Genomic DNA, 23,789 nt, shown 5'->3' with positions numbered 1-23,789 from the left:
AAAACGTACAGCTAATATTATACTTAGTGGTAAGAGACTGAAACTTTCCCCAAAGATCTGATATGGGGTAAAGATGTCTACTCTCACTACAGTTGTTCAACATAGTACTGAAAGTTCTAGCTAGCACATGTAATTGAAAATTAAAGTAGCTGATAAATCAGAGATGTAAATAGATGGAAAATATTTAATATTTATGGATGGAAGGCTCAACATAGTAAATATGTCAATTCTACTTAAATTGATATACAGGTTTAATGCAATTTCAATCAAAATCCCAGCAATATTTTTGTAGACAGTCATGTTTATTCTAAAATTTATATGAAAAGGTGAAGAAACTATACCTAAAACAATTTTTTTTAATATGTATTTTATTTATTTATTATTTGACAGAGAGAGATCACAAGTAGGCAGAGGCAGGCAGAGAGAGAGAGGGGGAGGAAGCAGGCTCCCTGTGGAGCAGAGACCTCCCAATGCGGACTTGATCCCAAGGCCCTGAGATCATGACCTGAGCCGAAGGCAGAGGCCTAACCCACTGAGCCACTCAGGAGCCCCATACCTAAAACAATTTTGAAAAAGACTGAAGTAGAGTAATCAGTCTGCCTATTTCAAGACATTACACAGTTACAGTAATCTAGACTATATGGTATTAGTAGAAACAGACACACAGAAAAATAAAACAAAATAGAGAACCCAGAAATAGCCCCATACAACTACAACCACCTAATTTTTAACAAAGATGCAAAAGCAATTCAAAACAACAAGGACAGTCTTTGATTTTATTATTTCATTTTTTTATTTTCTTTTTTTTTTTTTTTTTTTTTTTACAGTAGAAGCATGATGGCCTCGGGGGCCCATCTAATTTATTTCAGGACTTAGCTTCTAGATATTTATGGTTTTATTTTGACCACATTTATTTTTGAAAGGGGTTAAAGATCAGAAACATGAACATGAAAGACAAAAACAAAACAAAACAAAACCATACTCCTGGTTTTACTGCTAGTTTGCGCACTTAAAAATGTGCTCACAGACAAAATTTATTTTATAGGCTATTCTTAAAGAAAGGCTCATAAATGTGTAAGCACTTTGTAATTTAAGTAATCTCTAAGATGAAGAACTATGAAACTGGTCAATGTTGTAAAGTTCTATAAAGAGGAAGTGGAAAGAACTTCAGATTTAAGTTTGACTTTGGAGTAAGAAGTTCTTTGGCTGAATCTAGTTAATACAGGGGTAGAATTTTTGATTAAATAGCTAGCTCAAAAGAATTCTAACACATCCTCAGCAAACAAATAAGCACAAATTACAGAAGCATTCTTCCAGTGGAGTATGTATGTCAGGAGTTCTAGTTCCCTTCCCTTTTTGTTTTTTTTGTTTTTGTTTTTGTTTTTTTTTTTTTTTTTTTTTTAATTTTTTATAAACATATATTTTTTATATACATATATTTTTATCCCCAGGTCTGTGAATCACCAGGTTTACACACTTCACAGCACTCACCAAATCACATACCCTCCCCAATGTCCATAATCCCACCCCCTTCTCCCCAACCCCCTCCCCCCGGCAACCCTCAGTTTGTTTTGTGAGATTAAGAGTCACTTATGGTTTGTCTCCCTCCCAATCCCATCTTGTTTCATTTATTCTTCTACCCACTTAAGCCTCCATGTTGCATCACCACTTCCTCATATCAGGGAGATCATATGATAGTTGTCTTTCTCTGCTTGACTTATTTCGCTAAGCATGATACGCTCTAGTTCCATCCATGTTGTTGCAAATGGCAAGATTTCATTTCTTTTGATGGCTGCATAGTATTCCATTGTGTATATATACCACATCTTCTTGATCCATTCATCTGTTGATGGACATCTAGGTTCTTTCCATAGTTTGGCTATTGTGGACATTGCTGCTATAAACATTCGGGTGCATGTGTCCCTTTGGATCACTACATTTGTATCTTTAGGGTAAATACCCAATAGTGCAATTGCTGGGTCATAGGGCAGTTCTATTTTCAACATTTTGAGGAACCTCCATGCTGTTTTCCAGAGTGGCTGCACCAGCTTGCATTCCCACCAACAGTGTAGGAGGGTTCCCCTTTCTCCGCATCCTCGCCAGCATCTGTCATTTCCTGACTTGTTGATTTTAGCCATTCTGACTGGTGTGAGGTGATATCTCATTGTGGTTTTGATTTGTATTTCCCTGATGCCGAGTGATATGGAGCACTTTTTCATGTGTCTGTTCGCCATCTGGATGTCTTCTTTGCAGAAATGTCTGTTCATGTCTTCTGCCCATTTCTTGATTGGATTATTTGTTCTTTGGGTGTTGAGTTTGCTAAGTTCTTTATAGATTCTGGACACTAGTCCTTTATCTGATATGTCGTTTGCAAATATCTTCTCCCATTCTGTCAGTTGTCTTTTGATTTTGTTAACTGTTTCCTTTGCTGTGCAAAAGCTTTTGATCTTGATGAAATCCCAGTAGTTCATTTTTTCCCTTGCTTCCCTTGCCTTTTGCGTTGTTCCTAGGAAGATGTTGCTGCGGCAGAGGTCGAAGAGGTTGCTGCCCGTGTTCTCCTCAAGGATTTTGATGGATTCCTTTCGTACATTGAGGTCCTTCATCCATTTTGAGTCTATTTTTGTGTGTGGTGTAAGGAAATGGTCCAATTTCATTTTTCTGCATGTGGCTGTCCAATTTTCCCAGCACCATTTATTGAAAAGGCTGTCTTTTTTCCATTGGACATTCTTTCCTGCTTTGTCGAAGATTAGTTGACCATAGAGTTGAGGGTCTATTTCTGGGCTCTCTATTCTGTTCCATTGATCTATGTGTCTGTTTTTGTGCCAGTACCATGCTGTCTTGATGATGACAGCTTTGTAATAGAGCTTGAAGTCCGGAATTGTGATGCCACCAACGTTGGCTTTCTTTTTCAATATCCCTTTGGCTATTCGAGGTCTTTTCTGGTTCCATATAAATTTTAGAATTATTTGTTCCATTTCTTTGAAAAAGATGGATGGTACTTTGATAGGAATTGCATTAAATGTGTAGATTGCTTTAGGTAGCATAGACATTTTCACAATATTTATTCTTCCAATCCAGGAGCATGGAACATTTTTCCATTTCTTTGTGTCTTCCTCAATTTCTTTCATGAGTACTTTATAGTTTTCTGAGTATAGATTCTGTGTCTCTTTGGTTAGGTTTATTCCTAGGTATCTTATGGTTTTGGATGCAATTGTAAATGGGATTGACTCCTTAATATCTCTTTCTTCTGTCTTGCTGTTGGTGTAGAGAAATGCAACTGATTTCTGTGCATTGATTTTATATCCTGACACTTTACTGAATTCCTGTATAAGTTCTAGCAGTTTTGGAGTGGAGTCTTTTGGGTTTTCCACATATAGTATCATATCATCTGCGAAGAGTGATAATTTGACTTCTTCTTTGCCGATTTGGATGCCTTTAATTTCCTTTTGTTGTCTGATTGCTGAGGCTAGGACCTCTAGTACGATGTTGAATAGCAGTGGTGATAATGGACATCCCTGCCGTGTTCCTGACCTTAGCGGAAAAGCTTTCAGTTTTTCTCCATTGAGAATGATATTTGCGGTGGGTTTTTCATAGATGGCTTTGATGATATTGAGGTATGTGCCCTCTATCCCTACACTTTGAAGAGTTTTGATCAGGAAGGGATGCTGTACTTTGTCAAATGCTTTTTCAGCATCTATTGAGAGTATCATATGGTTCTTGTTCTTACTTTTATTGATGTGTTGTATCACATTGACTGATTTGCGGATGTTGAACCAACCTTGCAGCCCTGGAATAAATCCCACTTGGTCGTGGTGAATAATCTTTTTAATGTACTGTTGAATCCGATTGGCTAGTATTTTGTTGAGTATTTTCGCATCTGTGTTCATCAAGGATATCGGTCTATAGCTCTCTTTTTTGGTGGGATCCTTGTCTGGTTTTGGGATCAAGGTGATGCTGGCCTCATAAAATGAGTTTGGAAGTTTTCCTTCCATTTCTATTTTTTGGAACAGTTTCAGGAGAATAGGAATTAGTTCTTCTTTAAAAGTTTGGTAGAATTCCCCCGGGAAGCCGTCTGGCCCTGGGCTTTTGTTTGTTTGGAGATTTTTAATGACTGTTTCAATCTCCTTACTGGTTATGGGTCTGTTCAGGCTTTCTATTTCTTCATGGTTCAGTTGTGGTAGTTTATATGTTTCTAGGAATGCATCCATTTCTTCCAGATTGTCAAATTTATTGCCGTAGAGTTGCTCATAGTATGTTCTTATAATAGTTTGTATTTCCTTGGTGTTAGTTGTGATCTCTCCTCTTTCATTCATGATTTTATTTATTTGGGTCCTTTCTCTTTTCTTTTTGATAAGTCGGGCCAGGGGTTTATCAATTTTATTAATTCTTTCAAAGAACCAGCTCCTAGTTTCGTTGATTTGTTCTATTGTTTTTTTGGTTTCTATTTCATTGATTTCTGCTCTGATCTTTATGATTTCTCTTCTCCTGCTGGGCTTAGGGTTTCTTTCTTGTTCTTTCTCCAGCTCCTTTAGGTGTAGGGTTAGGTTGTGTACCTGAGACCTTTCTTGTTTCTTGAGAAAGGCTTGTACCGCTATATATTTTCCTCTCAGGACTGCCTTTGTTGTGTCCCACAGATTTTGAACCGTTGTATTTTCATTATCATTTGTTTCCATGATTTTTTTCAATTCTTCTTTAATTTCCCGGTTGACCCATTCATTCTTTAGAAGGATACTGTTTAGTCTCCATGTATTTGGGTTCTTTCCAAACTTCCTTTTGTGGTTGAGTTCTAGCTTTAGAGCATTGTGGTCTGAAAATATGCAGGGAATGATCCCAATCTTTTGATACCGGTTGAGTCCTGATTTAGGACCGAGGATGTGATCTATTCTGGAGAATGTTCCATGTGCACTAGAGAAGAATGTGTATTCTGTTGCTTTGGGATGAAATATTCTGAATATATCTGTGATGTCCATCTGGTCCAGTGTGTCATTTAAGGCCTTTATTTCCTTGCTGATCTTTTGCTTGGATGACCTGTCCATTTCAGTGAGGGGAATATTAAAGTCCCCTACTATTATTGTATTGTTGTTTATGTGTTTCTTTGATTTTGTTATTAATTGGTTTATATAGTTGGCTGCTCCCACATTGGGGGCATAGATATTTAAAATTGTTAAATCTTCTTGTTGGACAGACCCTTTGAGTATGATATAGTGTCCTTCCTCATCTCTTATTACAGTCTTTGGCTTAAAATCTAATTGATCTGATATAAGGATTGCCACTCCTGCTTTCTTCTGATGTCCATTAGCATGGTAAATTCTTTTCCACCCCCTCACTTTAAATCTGGAGGTGTCTTCGGGCTTAAAATGTGTTTCTTGGAGGCAACATATAGATGGGTTTTGTTTTTTTATCCATTCTGATACCCTGTGTCTTTTGACAGGGGCATTTAGCCCATTCACATTCAGGGTAACTATTGAGAGATATGAATTTAGTGCCATTGTATTGCCTGTAAGGTGACTGTTACTGTATATGGTCTCTGTTCCTTTCTGATCTACCACTTGTAGGCTCTCTCTTTGCTTAGAGGACCCCTTTCAATATTTCCTGTAGAGCTGGTTTGGTATTTGCAAATTCTTTCAGTTGTTGTTTGTCCTGGAAGCTTTTAATCTCTCCTTCTATTTTCAATGATAGCCTAGCTGGATATAGTATTCTTGGCTGCATGTTTTTCTCGTTTAGTGCTCTGAAAATATCATGCCAGCTCTTTCTGGCCTGCCAGGTCTCTGTGGATAAGTCAGCTGCCAATCTAATATTTTTACCATTGTATGTTACAGACTTCTTTTCCCGGGCTGCTTTCAGGATTTTCTCTTTGTCATTGAGACTTGTAAATTTTACTATTATGTGACGGGGTGTGGGCCTATTCTTATTTATTTTGAGGGGCATTCTCTGAACCTCCTGAATTTTGATGCTTGTTCCCTTTGCCATATTGGGGAAATTCTCCCCAATAATTCTCTCCAGTATACCTTCTGCTCCCCTCTCACTTTCTTCTTCTTCTGGAATCCCAATTATTCTAATGTTGTTTCGTCTTATGGTGTCACTTATTTCTCGAATTCTCCCCTCATGGTCCAGTAGCTGTTTGTCCCTCTTTTGATCAGCTTCTTTATTCTCTGTCATTTGGTCTTCTATATCACTAATTCTTTCTTCTGCCTCATTTATCCTAGCAGTGAGAGCCTCCATTTTTGATTGCACCTCATTAATAGCTTTTTTGATTTCAACTTGGTTAGATTTTAGTTCTTTTATTTCTCCAGAAAGGGCTTTTATATCTCTCGAGAGGGTTTCTCTAATATCTTCCATGCCTTTTTCGAGCCCGGCTAGAACCTTGAGAATTGTCATTCTGAACTCTAGATCTGACATATTACCGATGTCTGTATTGATTAGGTCCCTAGCCTTCGGTACTGCCTCTTGTTCTTTTTTTTGTGGTGAATTTTTACGTCTTGTCATTTTGTCCAGATAAGAGTAAATGAAGGGGCAAGTAAAATACTAAAAGGGTGGCAACAACCCCAGGAAAATATGCTTTAGCCAAATTAGAAGAGATCCAAAATCGTGAGTGGGGAGAAAGGGGATAAAAAGAGGTTCAAAAAGGAAGAAAGAAAAAAGAAAAAAAAAAAAAAAAAGAAAAGAATTTTTTTTAAAAAAGAAAACACCTAAGAAAAATGTAAAAAAATATATATATATATTAGATAAACTAGTAAAAAATCGTTAAAAAAGAAAAAGGTAACAGTTAAAAAAAAAAAAATTTTACCCGAAGGCGAGAAAAAAAAAAAAAAATGAAAAAGAAAAAATTAAATTAACTGCAAGACTAAAAAAAATCACAGGAAAAAAGCCATGAGTTCCGTGCTTGGCTTTCTCCTCCTCTGGAATTCTGCTGCTCTCCTTGGTATTGAAACCGCACTCCTTGGTAGGTGAACTTGGTCTCGGCTGGATTTCTTGTTGATCTTCTGGGGGAGGGGCCTGGTGTAGTGATTCTCAAGTGTCTTTGCCCCAGGCGGAATTACACCGCCCTTACCCGGGGCCGGGGTGAGTAATCCGCTCGGGTTTGCTTTCAGGAGCTTTTGTTCCCTGAGCGCTTTCCGTAGAGTTCCAGAGGACGGGAATACAAATGGCGGCCTCCTGGTCTCCGGCCCGGAGGAGCCGAGAGCCCAGGGCCCCACTCCTCAGTGCGCCCTCAGAGAACAGCGCCCAGTTACTCCCGTCTGCCTGACCTCTGGCCGCGCTCCGAGCTCACCGAGCCTGCGACCGGTTCAAGGTAACACGGAGCTGCGAGCTTACTGTCGGCTCTGTCTCTGTAGCCGGCTTTCCCGTTCCAATACCCGCAAGCTCTGCGACACTCAGACACCCCCGATCCTTCTGTGACCCTGCGGGACCTGAGGCCACGCTGACCCCGCGTGGGCTTCGCCCCGGTTTAGCCTCTGGAGCGATGTCCCTCCGCGGAACAGACTTTTAAAAGTCCTGATTTTGTGCGCGGTTGCTCCGCCGCTTGCCGGGAGCCGGCCCCTCCCCCCGGGGTCTATCTTCCCGTCGCTTTGGATTCACTTCTCCGCCGGTCCTACCTTTCAGAAAGTGGTTGTTTTTCTGTTTCCAGAATTGCTGTTCTTCTTCTCTTCGATCTGCCGATGGATTTTCAGGTGTTTGCAATCTTTAGATAAGCTATCTAGCTGATCTCCGGCTAGCTGAAGCAGTCTCAGCTTGCTACTTCTCCGCCATCTTGACCGGGGATCTCATTTTTTTATTTTCATACAGCTGACATACAACGTTACATTTGTTTCAGGTACATAACATAGTGACTCAACTTCATGAAACAATATATGCTCCTTGTAAGTGTAGCTATGTCACTATACAATGCTACTTCAATATCATTGGCTATATTCCCTTTGCTATGCTTTTTATTCCTCTGACTTATTCATTCCATAACTGGAATCCTATGTCCTCCACTCCACCCCAACTCTGGGAACCAACATAGGTCCCCTGCATAGGTCTGACTCTGCTTTTCATTTGCTTTCTCATTTGTTTTTTAGATTCCACATGAATAAAATCGCATAGTATTTATCCTTCTCAGTCTGATTTATCTTACTTATCATAATACCCTCTAAGTCTATCCTTATTGTTGCAAATGGTAAGATCTTATCCTTTTTATGGAGCCATAATAGTCCATTGTTATGTATATACCACATCTTCCTTATCCATTAGTCTAACTATGGATATTTAGTTTGCTTCTATATCTTGGCTATTATAAATAATGTTGTAATAAACTTAGGCATGAAAATCTTTTCAAATTGGTGTTTTCCTTTTCTTTGAGTAAATACCCCATAGTGGAATTACTGGATCATATGGTATTTCTATTTTAATTTTTTGAGGAACCTCTACACTGTTTTCCACAGTGGCTGCACCAGTTTACATTCCCACCACCAGTGTACATCTTCACCAATACTTGCTATTTCTTGTGTTTTTTATTTTTAGCCATCCTGACAAGTATGAGGTGATTGTAAGGGCCTGGTTGGCCAGAGGAAGTCATTTTGTGTTTCTGTAGTGAACTTAGATTGACCCCGCCCCCCCAGAGGAACTTACTTGCAAAGCCTAGATACAAGGGCAGGTCAGGCCAGATGAAGACATCATATCAGTGGGGCACGCATATATCTACTAGGGTAAATTGAAATTCAATTGGCCACCTGTGTGTTACCTAGCAGTTTTTTCCTGTGTGTGGCAGACCTAGCATGACTGTGCAGTTTTCTCTGTGTATTGCAATCTCATTGGCCACCTGTGTATAGCCCGGCTAAACTACCTCTATAAAAGTCTGTGAGGCTGGGAGGGGTCGCCTCTATGCAAGAGACGGCCCTGACAGGTCAGTCTGATTCTCGATGCTTGCGTCAAAATAAAGCTTTGCTTGACCTTTGCTTTGTATCAGTCTCGCTCCTTTGATTACGGACCCTAACAGTGATACCTCATTTAGTTTTGATTTGCATTTCCCTGATGATAAGTGATGTTAAGCAACTTTTCCTGGGTCTGTTAGCTATTTGGATGTCTTCTTTGGAAAAATGTCTATTCAAGTCCCCTTCCCATTTTTAAACTAGGTTGTTTGGGGTTTTTTTGTGTTGAATTGCATAAGCTCTTTATATACTTCAGATATTATGCCTTTATCAGGTATATTATTTGCAAATACCTTCTCACATTAACTGAATGTCTTTTTGTTGATGGTTTCATTCACTGTGCAAAAACCTTTTGATTTTGATTTTAAATAAAGGTCCTGGAGCAACTGGATATCCACAGTCCAAAAATGAAACTAATACAGAAATAACTCAAACTGATCATGGGCTAAATATGTAAAACTATAAAACTTTCAGTAAAAATATAGACGAAAGTCTTTGAGAATTAGTAAGCTCTATATTAAGAAAAATATTGATAAATCAATAAAGTCACCAAAATTTAAAACTTTTGCTCTGAGAAACTCTCTTTAGAGAATGAAAAGATAAGCTACAGACTAGAAAAATATACCTGCAAGCCACATGTGTGACAAAGGACTCATATCTAGAATATATAATGAGCTCTCAAAACTGAACACTGAAAAAAATTAATTAGAAAATGATCAGAATTCAAAAAAATGAAACAAATAATTCTAAAATTTATATGGAACCAGAAAAGACCTCGAATAGCCAAAGGGATATTGAAAAAGAAAGCCAAAGTTGGTGGCATCACAATTCCGGACTTCAAGCTCTATTACAAAGCTATCATCATCAAGACAGTATGGTACTGGCACAAAAACAGACTCATAGATCAATGGAACAGAATAGACAGCCCAGAAATAGACCCTCAACTCTATGGTCAAATAATCTTCGACAAAGCAGGAAAGAATGTCCAATGGAAAAAAGACAGCCTCTTCAATAAATGGTGTTGGGAAAATTGGACAGCCACATGCCGAAAAATGAAATTGGACCATTTCCTTACACCACACACAAAAATAGACTCAAAATGGATGAAGGACCTCAATGTGCGAAAGGAATCCATCAAAATCCTTGAGGAAAACATGGGCAGCAACCTCTTCGACCTCAGCAGCAGCAACATCTTCCTAGGAACATCGCCAAAGGCAAGGGAAGCAAGGGCAAAAATGAACTATTGGGATTTCATCAAGATCAAAAGCTTTTGCACAGCAAAGGAAACAGTTAACAAAATCAAAAGACAACTGACAGAATAGAAGAAGATATTTGCAAACGACATATCAGATAAAGGACTAGTGTCCAAAATCTATAAAGAACTTAGCAAACTCAACACCCAAAGAACAAATAATCCAATCAAGAAAAGGGCAGAGGACATGAACAGACATTTCTGCAAAGAAGACATCCAGATGGCCAACAGACACATGAAAAAGTGCTCCATATCACTCAGCATCAGGGAAATACAAATCAAAACCACAATGAGATATCACCTCACACCAGTCAGAATGGCTAAAATCAACAAGTCAGGAAATGACAGATGCTGGCGAGGATGCGGAGAAAGGGGAACCCTCCTCCACTGTTGGTGGGAATGCAAGCTGGTGCAGCCACTCTGGAAAACACTGTGGAGGTTCCTCAAAATGTTGAAAATAGAACTGCCCTATGACCCAGCAATTGCACTACTGGGTATTTACCCTAAAGATACAAACGTAGTGATCCAAAGGGGCACGTGCACCCGAATGTTTAAAGCAGCAATGTCCACAATAGCCAAACTATGGAAAGAACCTAGATGTCCATCAACAGATGAATGGATCAAGAAGATGTGGTATATATACACAATGGAATACTATGCAGCCATCAAAAGAAATGAAATCTTGCCATTTGTGACAACGTGGATGGAACTAGAGCATATCATGCTTAGCGAAATAAGTCAAGCAGAGAAAGACAACTATCATATGATCTCCCTGATATGAGGAAGTGGTGATGCAACATGGGGGCTTAAGTGGGTAGGAGAAGAATCAATGAAACAAGATGGGATTGGGGGGGAGACAAACCATAAGTGACTCTTAATCTCACAAAACAAACTGAGGGTTGCTGGGGGGAGGGGGGTTAGGAGAAGGGGGGTGGGGTTATGGACATTGGGGAGGGTATGTGCTTTGGTGAGTGCTGTGAAGTGTGTAAACCTGGCGATTCACAGACCTGTACCCCTGGGGATAAAAATATATGTTTATAAAAAATAAAAAATTATTAAAAAAAGAAAATTGTCATTGTGTAATTTTACCGGGGAATGTAAATAGTATTGAATAAAGTATTGTCAGTTGTAGGAAAAAAAAAAAAAAGAAAATGATCAGAAGACATGAAGAAATATTCATTTTGCCAAAGATAATATAGAGCAAATAAGCACATGAAAAGATGTTCAACAAAACTAAACATTAGGGAAACACAGACAAAACCACAACAAACTATCACTACACAACTATTAAAACAGCTAAAACTTATAAATGGTGACAGTATTAAACACTGGTGATGATATGGAGAAACTGTTTCTCTCCTATTATTACTGAAATGAATAATAGAGCTACCCTGGAAAAGTTTAGCAGTTTCTTAATAAGACAAAATAAAACTTAACAAAACAAAAAATAAACACACAACTTACCATGTAGCAATTATATTCCTGGGCATTTATCCCAGAGAAATGAAAACTTATCATCACACAAAAACCTGTAAACTGCTCATAGCAGATTTATTTGTAATGGCCCCAAACTGGAAACTACCCTTTAATGGTAACTGGCTAAACAAACAGAGGTACATCCATATTCTGGAATACTACAGCAATATAAAGAAAGAAACCATTGCTACAAGCAACAACTTGGATGAACCTCAAAGAAATAATGTCAAATGAAAAAAATGCCAATCTCAAAAGGTCACATACTACATGATTCCATTTATATAAACATTCTCTACATAAGAAAATCAGAGATAGAAAACAGACTTGTGATTGCTAGAAATTAAGGATATTGGTGGGTAGGGTGTCTGTACAACTAGAATGGGGTAGCATAATGGAGATCTTTGTGATGATAAATAGTTGTACATCTTGACGGTGGTGATGATTACACAAATCTACACAAGTGGCAAAATTACACAGAATTATTCACATACAGTGAATCAATGTCAAATTCCTGAATTTGATATTATACTATAACTTTATAAGATGTAACCATTAGGAGAAACTCACTGAAGGGTACTTGGGATCTGTCTATATTATCTTTGTAACTTCCTGTAAAGCTATCACTAGTTCAGGATAAAAAGTATCAACCAGTGGGTCACCTGGGTGGCTCAGCTAGGTGTCTGACTCTTGATTTTGGCTCAGGTCATGCATCTCAAGGTTGTGGGATCAAGCTGGCATGGGGATCTGCACTGGGTGGAGCCTGCTAGGAATTTTCTTCTCTTTCCCTTTGCCCCACCCCCTGGCACTGCACGCATATGCGCATAAGCATGTACATGCACAGGCACACGCTCACTGGTGCTCTCTCTCTCCAAAAAAAAAAAGAAAAGAAAAGAAAAAGAAATAAGTATCAGCCAATCATCCAAAAAAATAAAAGTGAAATAAAAACAAAGCAAAATCAGATAAACAAAAACTAAGAAAATCCGTCATTCATAGGACCTGCACTATAAGAAATGCTTAAAAGAAATTCTTTAGAAACAAATAGCAGATGGAACTGCAAGTCTTACAGGAAGGAAGAATATCATCAATAGTTAATATGTGGATTGTAAAATGCTATTTTTTCCCACTCAGTTTCTTTATAAGACAAATGACTTTTTAAAGCAGTAACTATAACATTGATTTGTGAGATTTATGATGTATATAAAAATAAAATATATTAAAACAATAATACCAGGGACAGGAGTAGGGCTAAGTGGAGTTATACTGCTGCAAGTTTCTTACATCTTACATGATGTAGTACAAAGTTAACTTTTAGCAGACTGGTTACAACGATTCAATCATGAGAGCAACCACTGAAAACATAATGCAAAAAGGCATACCTATAAAGTCTACTGAAATTTAAACGGGATGAAATGAAATGTTTAAAAATATATAATTTACCCAAAAGAAGGCAGGAAATGAGAAACAGAGGAAAGAAAAAGACAAATAGTAAAATGGCATACCTAAATCTAACTCCATCAATTATTACATTAAATGTACAGAACCAAACACTACAATTAAAAGACAGATTATGATGGGGCACCTGGGTGGCTCAGTGGGTTAAAGCCTCTGCCTTCGGCTCAGTTCACGGTCCCAGGGTCCTGGGATCGAGCCCCGCACTGGGCTCTCTGCTCCGCAGGGAGCTTGCTTCCTCCCCTCTCTCTCTGCCTACCTGTGATCTCTGTCAAATAAATAAATAAAATCTTTAAAAAAAAAAAAAAGACAGATTATGAGAATGGATTAAAGAGGAACTTCTTAAAGAGATACTACAGATAGTTTGAAAGTAAAAGACTAAAAACATATACGCTACATGCACATACAGCAAAAGAAAGCTAAAGGAGTTGTATCAATATCAAAGTAAATGTCAAATAACTACTATATGAGACAGAGATGCACAATGAAAAATTATTAAAATTTGTCAATTCATCAGAAAGATATGACAATCCCAAATGTGTATGTATTTAAAGTTTCAAACTGCATGAATAAAGCTGATAGAACTAAAGGGAGAAATGGACAAAGCCACTAGGCAAAAAAATCTCTAAAGACACTGCACATCTATAATAGAATAAAACCAACCATCTTGACTAATGAACATTTATAAATACTATATAACAACTGCAGATTACACATTCTTTTCAAGTGTGCATGAAATGTGCACCAAGATACATGCTGGGACATAACACAAATCTCAGCACATTTCAAAAGATGAAAGTTACAGGCTATGTTTTCTGACATAAACAGTAGTAAATTAGGTAACAAGGATTCTTTTAAAATCCTAAAATATTTACAAATTAAACATTTCAAAAATGAATCAAGGGAAAAAGTCACAAGAGAAAAAAAGTATTCTCAATTCAATAACAATGAAAGTACTACCTATCAAGATTTGGATTCAGCTAAACTAATGCTTAGAGGAATTTTAGATGTCTACATGAGAAGAGAAGAAAGGCTTAAAAATCAGTTATCTAAGTTTCCACCTTAAGCTAGAAAAAGAAATGCAAATTAAACTCAAAGGAAGTTGAAGAAAATAAATAATAAAGTTCAAAGCAGATAGCAATGAAATAGAAAACGAAGAACAGGGCAAAACAAAAAAACCAACAAACCCAAAATCTGATTCTTTGAAGAGTTATGATATACCCTGAACAAGACTTATCAAGAAAGACGTGAGGAAAAAACACAAATTATATCTGAAATGAAAGAAGGAACACCTTTAGATTCTACAGGCATTAAAAAAATGTTAAGGGAGTATTACGAAACATGTTTTGTCAATATGTTAGAAAACACTGATAAAATGACAAATTCCTTGAAAAACACAACTTTTCAAAATCGGCATGATGCAACAGAAGGTCTCTATGCTGATTACAGAACAGAATTTCTCATCAAACTTTTCCTACAAACAAAACTCCAGGCTCAGGTAAGTTTCACTGGTATATTCCATCAAACATTTAAAGAAGAAATAGTACCACCCACATAAAAGCACCATCAGAACATCCAGGAGTTAAAAATAGAGCTACCTTATGACCCAGCAATTGCACTACTGGGTATTTAGCCCAAAGATACAGATGTAGTGAAAAGAAGGGGCACATGCACCCCAATGTTCATTGCAGCAATGCCCACATTAGCCAAACTGTGGAAGGAGCCAAGATGCCCTTCGACAGACGATGTGTGGTCCATATAAACAATGGAATACTACTCAGGCATCAGAAAGCATGAATATCTACCATTTGCATTGACATGGATGGAACTGGAAGGGATTATGCTAAGTGAAATAAGTCAAGCAGAGAAAGACAATTATCATATGGTTTCACTCATATGTGGAACATGAGGAAAAGCACAGAGGACAATCAGGGAAGGAAGGAAAAACTGAAGGAGGGGAAATCAGAGGAGGAGACAAACCATGAGAGACTATGGACTCTGGGAAACTGAGGGTTTTAGAGGGGAGAGGGGTAGGGAGATGGGGTAAGCTGGTGATGGGTATTAGGAGGACACGTGTTGTAATGAGTATTGGGTGTTATACATAAATAAGGAACCACTAAACACTACATTAAAAAAGAAGAACAACATCATACAGGAGAAGGGGATACTTTCAAATCATTTTACGAGGCCAGTATAATCCTGATGCCAAAGCCTAGCAAGGGCATTAAAAGAAAATAAAATCATAGAGCAGTAACTTCCATGACCTTAGATTGAAAAATCTTTGACAAAATATAAAGAAAGAACTGCTATTTTTGCTAATATTAGTGACTGAATTATAGTTACTTGAAACAAGATTAAACTGCTTTGTTTCCAGGGCACCTGGGCTAAGTGGGTTAAGCCTCTGCTTTCAGCTCAGGTCACGATCTCAGGGTCCTGGGATCAAGCATCGCATTGGGCTCTCTGCTCAACAGAGAGTCAGCTTCCCTCTCTCTCTCTGCCTGCCTCTCTGTCTACTTGTGATTTCTGTCAGTCAAATAGATAAATAAAATCTTTAAAAAAAAAAAAAAACTGCTTTGTTTCCTTACGAAGGAATCCCACAGACCTTGCATTTAGAAGATAGAGGGCTGTATCACCCCTTGTGGAAGGATAAATGGGAGCACACAGCCTGAGCCCTGAAAAGCAAGGCCTTCCATTAAAATGGGCCCCCAGGGACGCCTGGGTGGCTCAGTTGGTTGAGCAGCTGCCTTCAGCTCAGGTCATGATCCCAGCGTCCTGGGATCGAGTCCCGTGTTGGGATCCTTGCTCAGCGGGGAGCCTGCTTCTCCCTCTGCCTCTGCCTGCCATTCTGTCCGCCTGTGCTCGCTCTCTCTCCCTCTCTCTCTGACAAATAAATAAATAAAATCTTTAAAAAAAAAAAAAATGGGCCCCCATCCCCTAGGCCTTCCTTATCACCAGTCTGGAACAAAGCTGCCAAGGGAACTGGTGAAAATCTCAGAAACACAGTATTATTGGCCACTCAATAAATACGTGTTTAATTAATTAATTAATTGGCTAATACAGAATTAGTAAAATCCAAGTAATGGCAACTGCCCTGATTGAAGGAGTGCTCCTCAAGTGGGGTATTACTGCCATGCTGGACAGGGCACTCTGGGAAGGCTCACACTTCCTAAGACATTCTGTATCCCTGGTCCCCAGGCCCTATATTTCAGGAGCAACTCAACTCAGTATGTCATCAGAAAATAAATATACACAAAAACAAAACACACCCTCACCCATTTCCATACTCCCTGTTGGACGGCGGCGCTACTGGGAGTTCAGGACCGAATATTGAAGAAATGTGTTCAGAAAAACTAGCCTGTCACATAAGACAGCCCACAACAGTAAAATCGCTCACTCTCCCTGAAACCACACATAGCTATTGTCTTAATCAACAACCTCCTAAAGGGGTTCGCACATCCCAAGAGATAAAGAAGATATCTGCTGAAATACATACAACTTCTATTTCTTTTTTATTTCATCTTTAAAAAGGACTAAGAATGAAATTAAGCAATATTTAGGCAATGAAAATAAGCAATGTTTAGTAAGTGGACTGACAATCATATACCTATGTAACAAACACATATTGGGGGTCCATGCACATTTTTTATGGATAAGGATGTGAGATCAAAACAAGATCAGAGGCCTGTGGTTTGAGGGGGGGACCTTCAGAACTGATGCAGCCCCCTCAAAAGCTAAAGCATGGCACGCTGATTGGGATTCCCAACCAGCGTTGCTTTATGAGTACTTTACCTTCACAATGTGGGAATCCAATCTGTGACAGAATCTGTTTCAAGGTCAATTTGTTGCTCTTAAGCCCATGCAGTTGAAGCCATTCCTCAGATGAGATGAGACTCTGCCCAGCCAAGTCTGTTTTCGTGTTGCTTTGTCTCTCTTGCCCCTGCAGCTGCTGCTCAGAGATGGTGGAAGATGAGGCTGAGAGCTCCATCTCTGAATTAGGATCTAAGTCACAGAGACCTCCCATAAGAGCAATTGTCAAAATCAGACTTGCTGAAGACTTGGAAACAATCTGACATCAACAAAGGATAGGTTTAATATTAATTACAGCACAATCATTAAGTGGAATTCAATCTACCAGTTAAAAATGTTTAATATAGATGCTTATTTGCTGACAAAGAAGATACCCACATATATTGCTAAAATATATCTGCAAAGTTCAATATCTATCCATACATCCCCATGTATGCACAGAGGAAAACATCTAGAAAGGTAACTGACAACAGTTTATAGTAGTTTTATCTGTGTGGTGGGAATATATGTGGTTTTTGCTTTTTCTATATTGTTTAAATGTTTACATTATTTAAACATTTCTGAAAGAGGATTGACTTTTATAATCAGAAAAATGCAAAGCTCTTCCATTTTAGAAAATAAACATTCTCTCCTGAACCTTCATTATAAATCAATTATTCCAATTATAATTGCACCAGACCTTTTGCGTCCAAAGAGGATACCGAGGGTAAAACCCTGACAGGAAATACAGTGTTTCTACAGATGGAATGTCTAACGGGGAGCTAGGAACAGGGGAGGAACCGGACTGTGGCTCACCCCAGCTAGAATACCTGGATTCACTTTCCAAATGTTTTAAAGTTGGACTTAAACATTCTGAGTCATGTAACCAGCTGTTCTGGGACCAACTGGACTCAAGGCAATATGCTACATATTAAACTTATCTAGACCTGCCTAAATATAGCTCATGTACACAAGAGGGAAGGAGTGGCCCAGACTCTAATGCAATCTTAACCCATTCACCACACCTTCAGGCAGGGAGAGGTCTGCTTACCTCTGTACCCAGAGTGTGAAACACATGTGTTTGTTTCCTGGGCTGTAAAAATTTTCAACAACAGAAATACTCCCTTTTCCCATTTCTAAAACTCCAACCACATTCCCTGCAAGTCTCTGTTACGATATGAAAATCAGTCAAATAGAGAAATCAGCTGGACATAAGCTAGGGAGTTTTCATGAAATGATATTAGAAGTTATTATTAAAAGCACTGAATGAGTTATGCATGGATAAGCACTTGATAGACTTGAAAGAGCTATGCCCCAATAAATGATTGAAAAGTCATTAACCTTTAGTAATTGTACCACTTTTACCTCGAGTACCTTTTTACCCCTAAGTCCCCAGTCATACGAGCTATTAAGTTTGGGCTTCTCCTCCTACGTTAGACTCACAGATTTTTTGAGATCTGGTCAACAAAGACTACCAGCTGAAGGACTTTTAAATTTGGCTAACAGTTCCCATAGAAACAAGAAAAGGAAGCTCAGAATAAATATTTTTGATTATGTCATCATTTCTAGTTCATCTTTCTTCTCCCTGATACATACTCACCCATATCTTATGTTCTTCTTACTAGAGGAAGCTACATGTCATAGGTTAAAATGGCAGCACAGCTATGTAAAATGTCTTTATAAGGCAACTAAACTGGATTTTGGAAACTAAAAGGTTTCAGGAGAGTCGTACATTTTAAGGCCAAAGGGACATGTTCTTGATTCCAAACAGAAGGCAACTGAATCCTCCAGCTAAGGGGCATGCCCCAGTGCCTCCTGCACTCATGTGGTTTAAAAAAAATTTTTTTAATAAATATTTTTTAAAAGGTCTGGCTGGCTCTACTGAATTTGAGAACGTATATGAGTCATTCTGATTCAGGTCTTGACTCTTAGGATTTGTTAGCCTGAGAAGACCCATATTATCGGAAATGAAAGCAAATGGACAATGGAAATAATCCAAGGAGACAGGGAAGGAAAGAAAGGGCATCTCCCAACAGAAGGGATCGTTCTACTCAGACTGGATAAGAGATCCTGCCAGAGCAATGAACCCAAATGATCTGAGAAAGCAACCCCTCCACACACTGCCCACCCCCTTTCCAAGCTCCAAGCTGGTCTCAGGTGGTTCTCCTATGGGAACCACCATCTTAACCTTCAATGAACTGCAAGCTCTACCACCTCCATTAAGCCTTTCCAGACCGCCTCACCAAACTTCTGCAACATCTTCCCAGCAAAGCTCCCACTTTTGACATTTCACCAATATGACTTCCAGCACTTCAGATTCATCCTCTCTAGACTAAAAGAAGGTTCAGTGACTATAGGGACAAACTGTATGAATATCCTCAGCACAGCACAATGCCTTAAAAACAGCAGGCACTTTGTAAGGGTGTTGAGCTGAATTAAACTGATCACTCAGAATTACTGAGAATACTGATTTTTCAAACAAGGCAAAGATTTTTTAGTTCAAACAAGTCTATTACCAGGTAATAGCTGTCTCTTTAATAGAGACACACTCTTTTCCACATATTACTATGTTATTATTATTATTGTGGTTTTTTGGGATTTCTTCATCTGGGGTTATCACAAATTAGGGAACAGAGGAATCCAGAAGTAAGAAACAACAAATCCGGTTGAACCCTGCCCTAAGTTTTAAAAGCTATGTGAAGAGCTTAAGTTTAAGGAAATATGAAAGGATTTCCAAAAGAGAATGAAGAAGTATAAACAGGGAGGAGGTGGGGGAGTGAAAGGCTGAGCTGAAGGGAGGAGCAGGCAAGGAAAGCTTGAGGGGAAAAAACAGAAAGGTTAAGTGGGCACAAGTCAAATGCCCCAACTAAAGGAACCAGAGGGGTCAAGCATAGTCATCCTGTGCTGCTAAAGTCTGCTCATAGGGATGCCCCAAGGTCGTCCTGAGGGGAGCACCGAGAGGAAGTTCTCATGGTTTAACAGAGTAGGTCCTATATGGTCAGAGATTGAGGCACAACGCACATATTCAAGTCCATTAATTCAGCTTAACCATTGGGTATATTTCTGTTTTATCATCAACATCCAAAACTGCCTATATCCTTGTCAGTCCTTGTTGAAATGAAGTCTAGATTAGGTGGGTATATCTTGTGATTTATGTGAGTTTTGAATTGCAGTTGTTCCAGGGAGAAAGGAAGCTGGGACGAAGCCCCATGGGTATTCTAGAGCAACTCTCACCCAGAAACCCTTAATGGACTCCTGCCTCCATTCTCCTGCCCCGAGGAGCAAGGCTAGCCTGTGATCATCTGCTCAAATAATGTGGGCAGAGTAAAGAAGACTGAAATGGACTGGCCCACAGTTAAGAAAATGGGGTCAAGAAAAGAAAATCTAAGAATAACGAGGCTTCTCTAGGAAGAACATTTCTGAGAAGGAAACCAAGAACTCCCTAGAAGTTAAGAGAACTCTACCAACTGGAAACCAAAACTAAGTAAGTTGCATGCCCATATAAAAAGAAAAAACGGGGCTTGTCTTAGTGACGTGATTGTGGAAAACCACGTAAATGTAAAAGAATGGAAAAAAGCCAAAGAATATTCTAGACCAGAAGGTTGCAGAAAGCTGTAATCCACGCAGATCCCGGTTTTTGGACTATTAATTTTATCATTATTTCTTAAAAATAGCTTTCTCCTGGTTCTTGTATTAACTCCAAACGCATGTGCACTTCACCTTCTTATTGCTGTTGGCCTATGGTAAGTGGGAAACCAAGAAAGCTGGTCCTCCACCAGACCGGCTGGGCTTCGCGGGGAGTGGAGTAGGGTGGGAAGAGTTTCACAACAGGAGGGGTCTTCTACCTGTGTCTCAGCCTGACCCCAGGACCAGAGTTCAGTGAACCTGGCAAACTGGCTTAGCAACTTTTGTGGAGGGCGTCCACGTAGGACTGCGTAATTCCAAGCTTTCCCTCCACAGCTTCCTGGAAACCTCGAAGGTTCTGTCGTGGAAGGGATCGCATCCCACTTACTAGGCAGTCTGTCGGATGAAAGACAAGGAGGTTCCTGTTTAGCAGCCGCCCTCTCATCCTCTGGGGACCCTGTCACCCCAAAAAGCCGGAGAGGCGCTCATCCCGCTGCTTGGTAAAGCAGCGACTTCGGCAAGCGAAGGGTCGCCGCTGGGCGCGAAGAAGTTCAGACGTTCGATTTCTCTGTGACCCCAGCCCGAATGGCGCGGCGTGTTGACCACGGCGTCGCCCGGTTGCTCAGACGCGGCCAATCACGGAGCGGCTCCTTCAGCCGACCCCGCCCACAGAGCGCGCGTCCGGCGGAGGCGGGGCCGGCGGGGCCCGCGGGGCCCGGGGGCTGAAGGTGGGGGCTCTGCAGCAAGCCCAGGGGCGAGGTGGCAATGTGGGTGTCCTGGATCCCCAAGGTACTTTGGGACGCAAAGGAAGAGCCCCACGCTAGGGGACAGAGCGGATGGCATGTCCCCTCCACCTGTTGTTGCCGGGAAAATTAACAACGGCGGTGAACATTTATTAAGTTAACGAGCAGATAAACACGCAGAAGAGCCCGGGTCAGGGCTGAGAGCGCGAGCAAATCGTGGAGGAAGGCCCCCAAGGCGGGAGCGAGGCCCGTGCACCGCAGGAAGCATTACAATTAACTTCTGTACCTACTTTTCAGCGTGCGGAGCACTTAGGTCTGCGTAATCTTGTTTAATTTTCACCTGAACGCTGTGAAAAGCTGTTCTTCATTTTACGTTTGAGGGAAAGAACCTTCAGGAGGCGGGGTGGTTGGTTATGGACGGCTCAGCGGCCGATCGAGTGTGAGCGAAGCTAAGACAGGTGAGACTGAGCTGCAGTTTGGGGGGAGGGGCTGCAGTTACCAAAAATGCCCTTATTTATTAGATAGGAGTATTCCTATAGCATTATTTTCTCCATTTGGCTTTATTTTTAACCCTTATTTTTACTGTGTCCAGCATGCATGGAGCTCAAAATACAGGCTTTCTGATTTTTCAGTCACTTGGAAATAAATTTGTGCTTAACAAAAAGCATCTTTAAATCCTTAATAAAAGATCCCACAGGAAAGTATTGTTTTATTATGTTGGGATATTAAACTGTGTTTTAGATTTCAAAACTCAAAAAGTGACCAGATCATTTGTAAGTTTTTGAGTCAAAGATCTAATAAAACGTAGTTAGCGGTAAAAATGAACAATTCTGTCCCCACCCTATCCCCCCACCACCAAAAGTCTACTTCATCCACAGAAGGTTCTTTTTCCTACATTCTTCCCCCCCCCCAAGATTTTATTTATTTATTTGACCAGCAGAGATCACAAGTAGGCAAAAAAGCAGGCAGAGAAAGAGAGGGGGAAGCAGGCTCCCTACTGAGCAGAGAGCCCCATGTGGGGCTCAATCCTAGGGTCCGGGGATCACAACCTGAGAAAACAGAGGCTTTAACCCACTGAGCCACCCAGGCACCCCATTTTTCCTACTTTTTTTTTTTTTAAGATTTTATTTATTTATTTGACAGACAGAGATCACAAGTAGGCAGGGAGGCAGGTGAGAGAGAGAGAGTGGGGAAAGCAGGCTCCCTGCTGAGCAGAAAGCCTGATAGGGGGCTTGATCCCAGGACCCTGGGATCGTGACTGGGACTGAAGGCAGAGGCTTTAACCCACTGAGCCACCCAGGCGCCTACATTCTTTTAATGCCTTTATAACTTCTAAAGCCTAACAGGCTTGATCTCAGGTCACAAATCATTCCGTAAAATTATTGGATTATATACCTTTGGCCTTATAGATGACTCCTGTAACCACACCACCAGAGAACAAACAAAAATTCAACAATACTAAAAGACTGTGTTCAGAAGGGTAGTACAGCAGCCACGCCCACATTTGCCAATGCCACAGTAATCCCTGTTGTCCACACCCTGCCAGACTAATATTGTTGGGTCTTGTGGGTTAGAGAGAGGGCATAGCATTCACACAGCCAAACCCACTGCCTTACATAGTCACACAGGCACTCTTGCCCTCACCTTCACTCCATGCATTCTCCCTTCCCTGTGACACTTGCCATTTACATGCAAGTGACTGCAGAGGACTCTATGCTTTTGTCAATTATATGTATGTGCCTGAAATAGTTAAACATTAACTACTTAAATTATAGATACACAAGTAAGCAGAAGTTTAGGTCTTTGAAGTAGTGCATAGTTGATTCTGACTTCAGTTCCGCTAGCCAAAGGATGGTTCACCTTATTTTTGGGTGTTGCATGGTCTGGAATAAGAAAACCTTTAGCACAGGGATGCCTGGGTGGCTCAGTGGATTAAAACCTCTGCCTTTGGCTTGGGTCATGATCCCAGGGTCCTGGGATCGAGGCTCACATCAGGCTCTCTGCTCCATGGGGAGCCTGCTTTCTCCTCTCTCTCTGCCTGCCTCTCTGCCAGCCTCCTGCCTGCCTCTCTGCCTGCTTGTGATCTCTGTCTGTCAAATAAATGAATAAAATCTTAAAAAAAAATACCTTTAGCACAGTTGTGATATACCACTGTTCTGAAGTTTACCACATTGACTTTAAATTTACATTCCACAGATGATTCGTATCCTACTGTCTACCTTAATAATGGGCACTTATCGTGTCACTCCCATCCTTAGCTTCAGACTCTTTGCCACTGCCCACAACATAAATGTTCCAGCAGAGATACTGGCCTCGTCCCTGTCTCTGACCACATACTTTTACTCAGACCATCCCTTTCACCTGGATTATACCAGCTTGGGAGCCACAGAGCTCCAGGTCTCTTCAGGGTCAGCTCAAGCTCTTCTCTCTTTGAAAAACCTTCCATGGACACTCCAGCCACAGTAATTTTTCTCCCCGTGTCCAGAATCAGAGCATCAGCTGTCAGTTGGCACTCTTGGCAATGGTGTACTGCCTTGTGACAGCCCTTCC

The 23,789-nt window shown here is 40.2% G+C and overlaps 1 protein-coding gene across 2 annotated transcripts in view; it reads right to left on the bottom strand.

Moving 5' to 3' along the window:
* Positions 1-21,086, bottom strand: part of VWA3B (von Willebrand factor A domain containing 3B) — a 242,905-nt gene extending 221,819 nt beyond the window's left edge. For both annotated transcript variants that reach the window (XR_009344834.1, XM_059134682.1), the window contains exons 1-2: positions 20,885-21,086; positions 16,876-17,152 (exon numbers count right to left, since the gene is read on the bottom strand). Coding sequence is in view for 1 of the 2 variants with exons in the window: in XM_059134682.1 (XP_058990665.1) it covers positions 16,876-17,152; positions 20,885-20,941 (334 nt within the window). In the remaining variant the exon portion in view is untranslated. The remainder of the gene's footprint in view (positions 1-16,875; positions 17,153-20,884) is intronic.
* Positions 21,087-23,789: the final 2,703 nt, after the last annotated feature.

The sequence above is a fragment of the Mustela lutreola genome, chromosome 9 (assembly GCF_030435805.1).
Source record: "Mustela lutreola isolate mMusLut2 chromosome 9, mMusLut2.pri, whole genome shotgun sequence".
Lineage (NCBI taxonomy): Eukaryota > Metazoa > Chordata > Mammalia > Carnivora > Mustelidae > Mustela > Mustela lutreola.
Note: the sequence above shows the minus strand (reverse complement) of the source record. Positions and strands in the feature narration are given on the sequence as shown.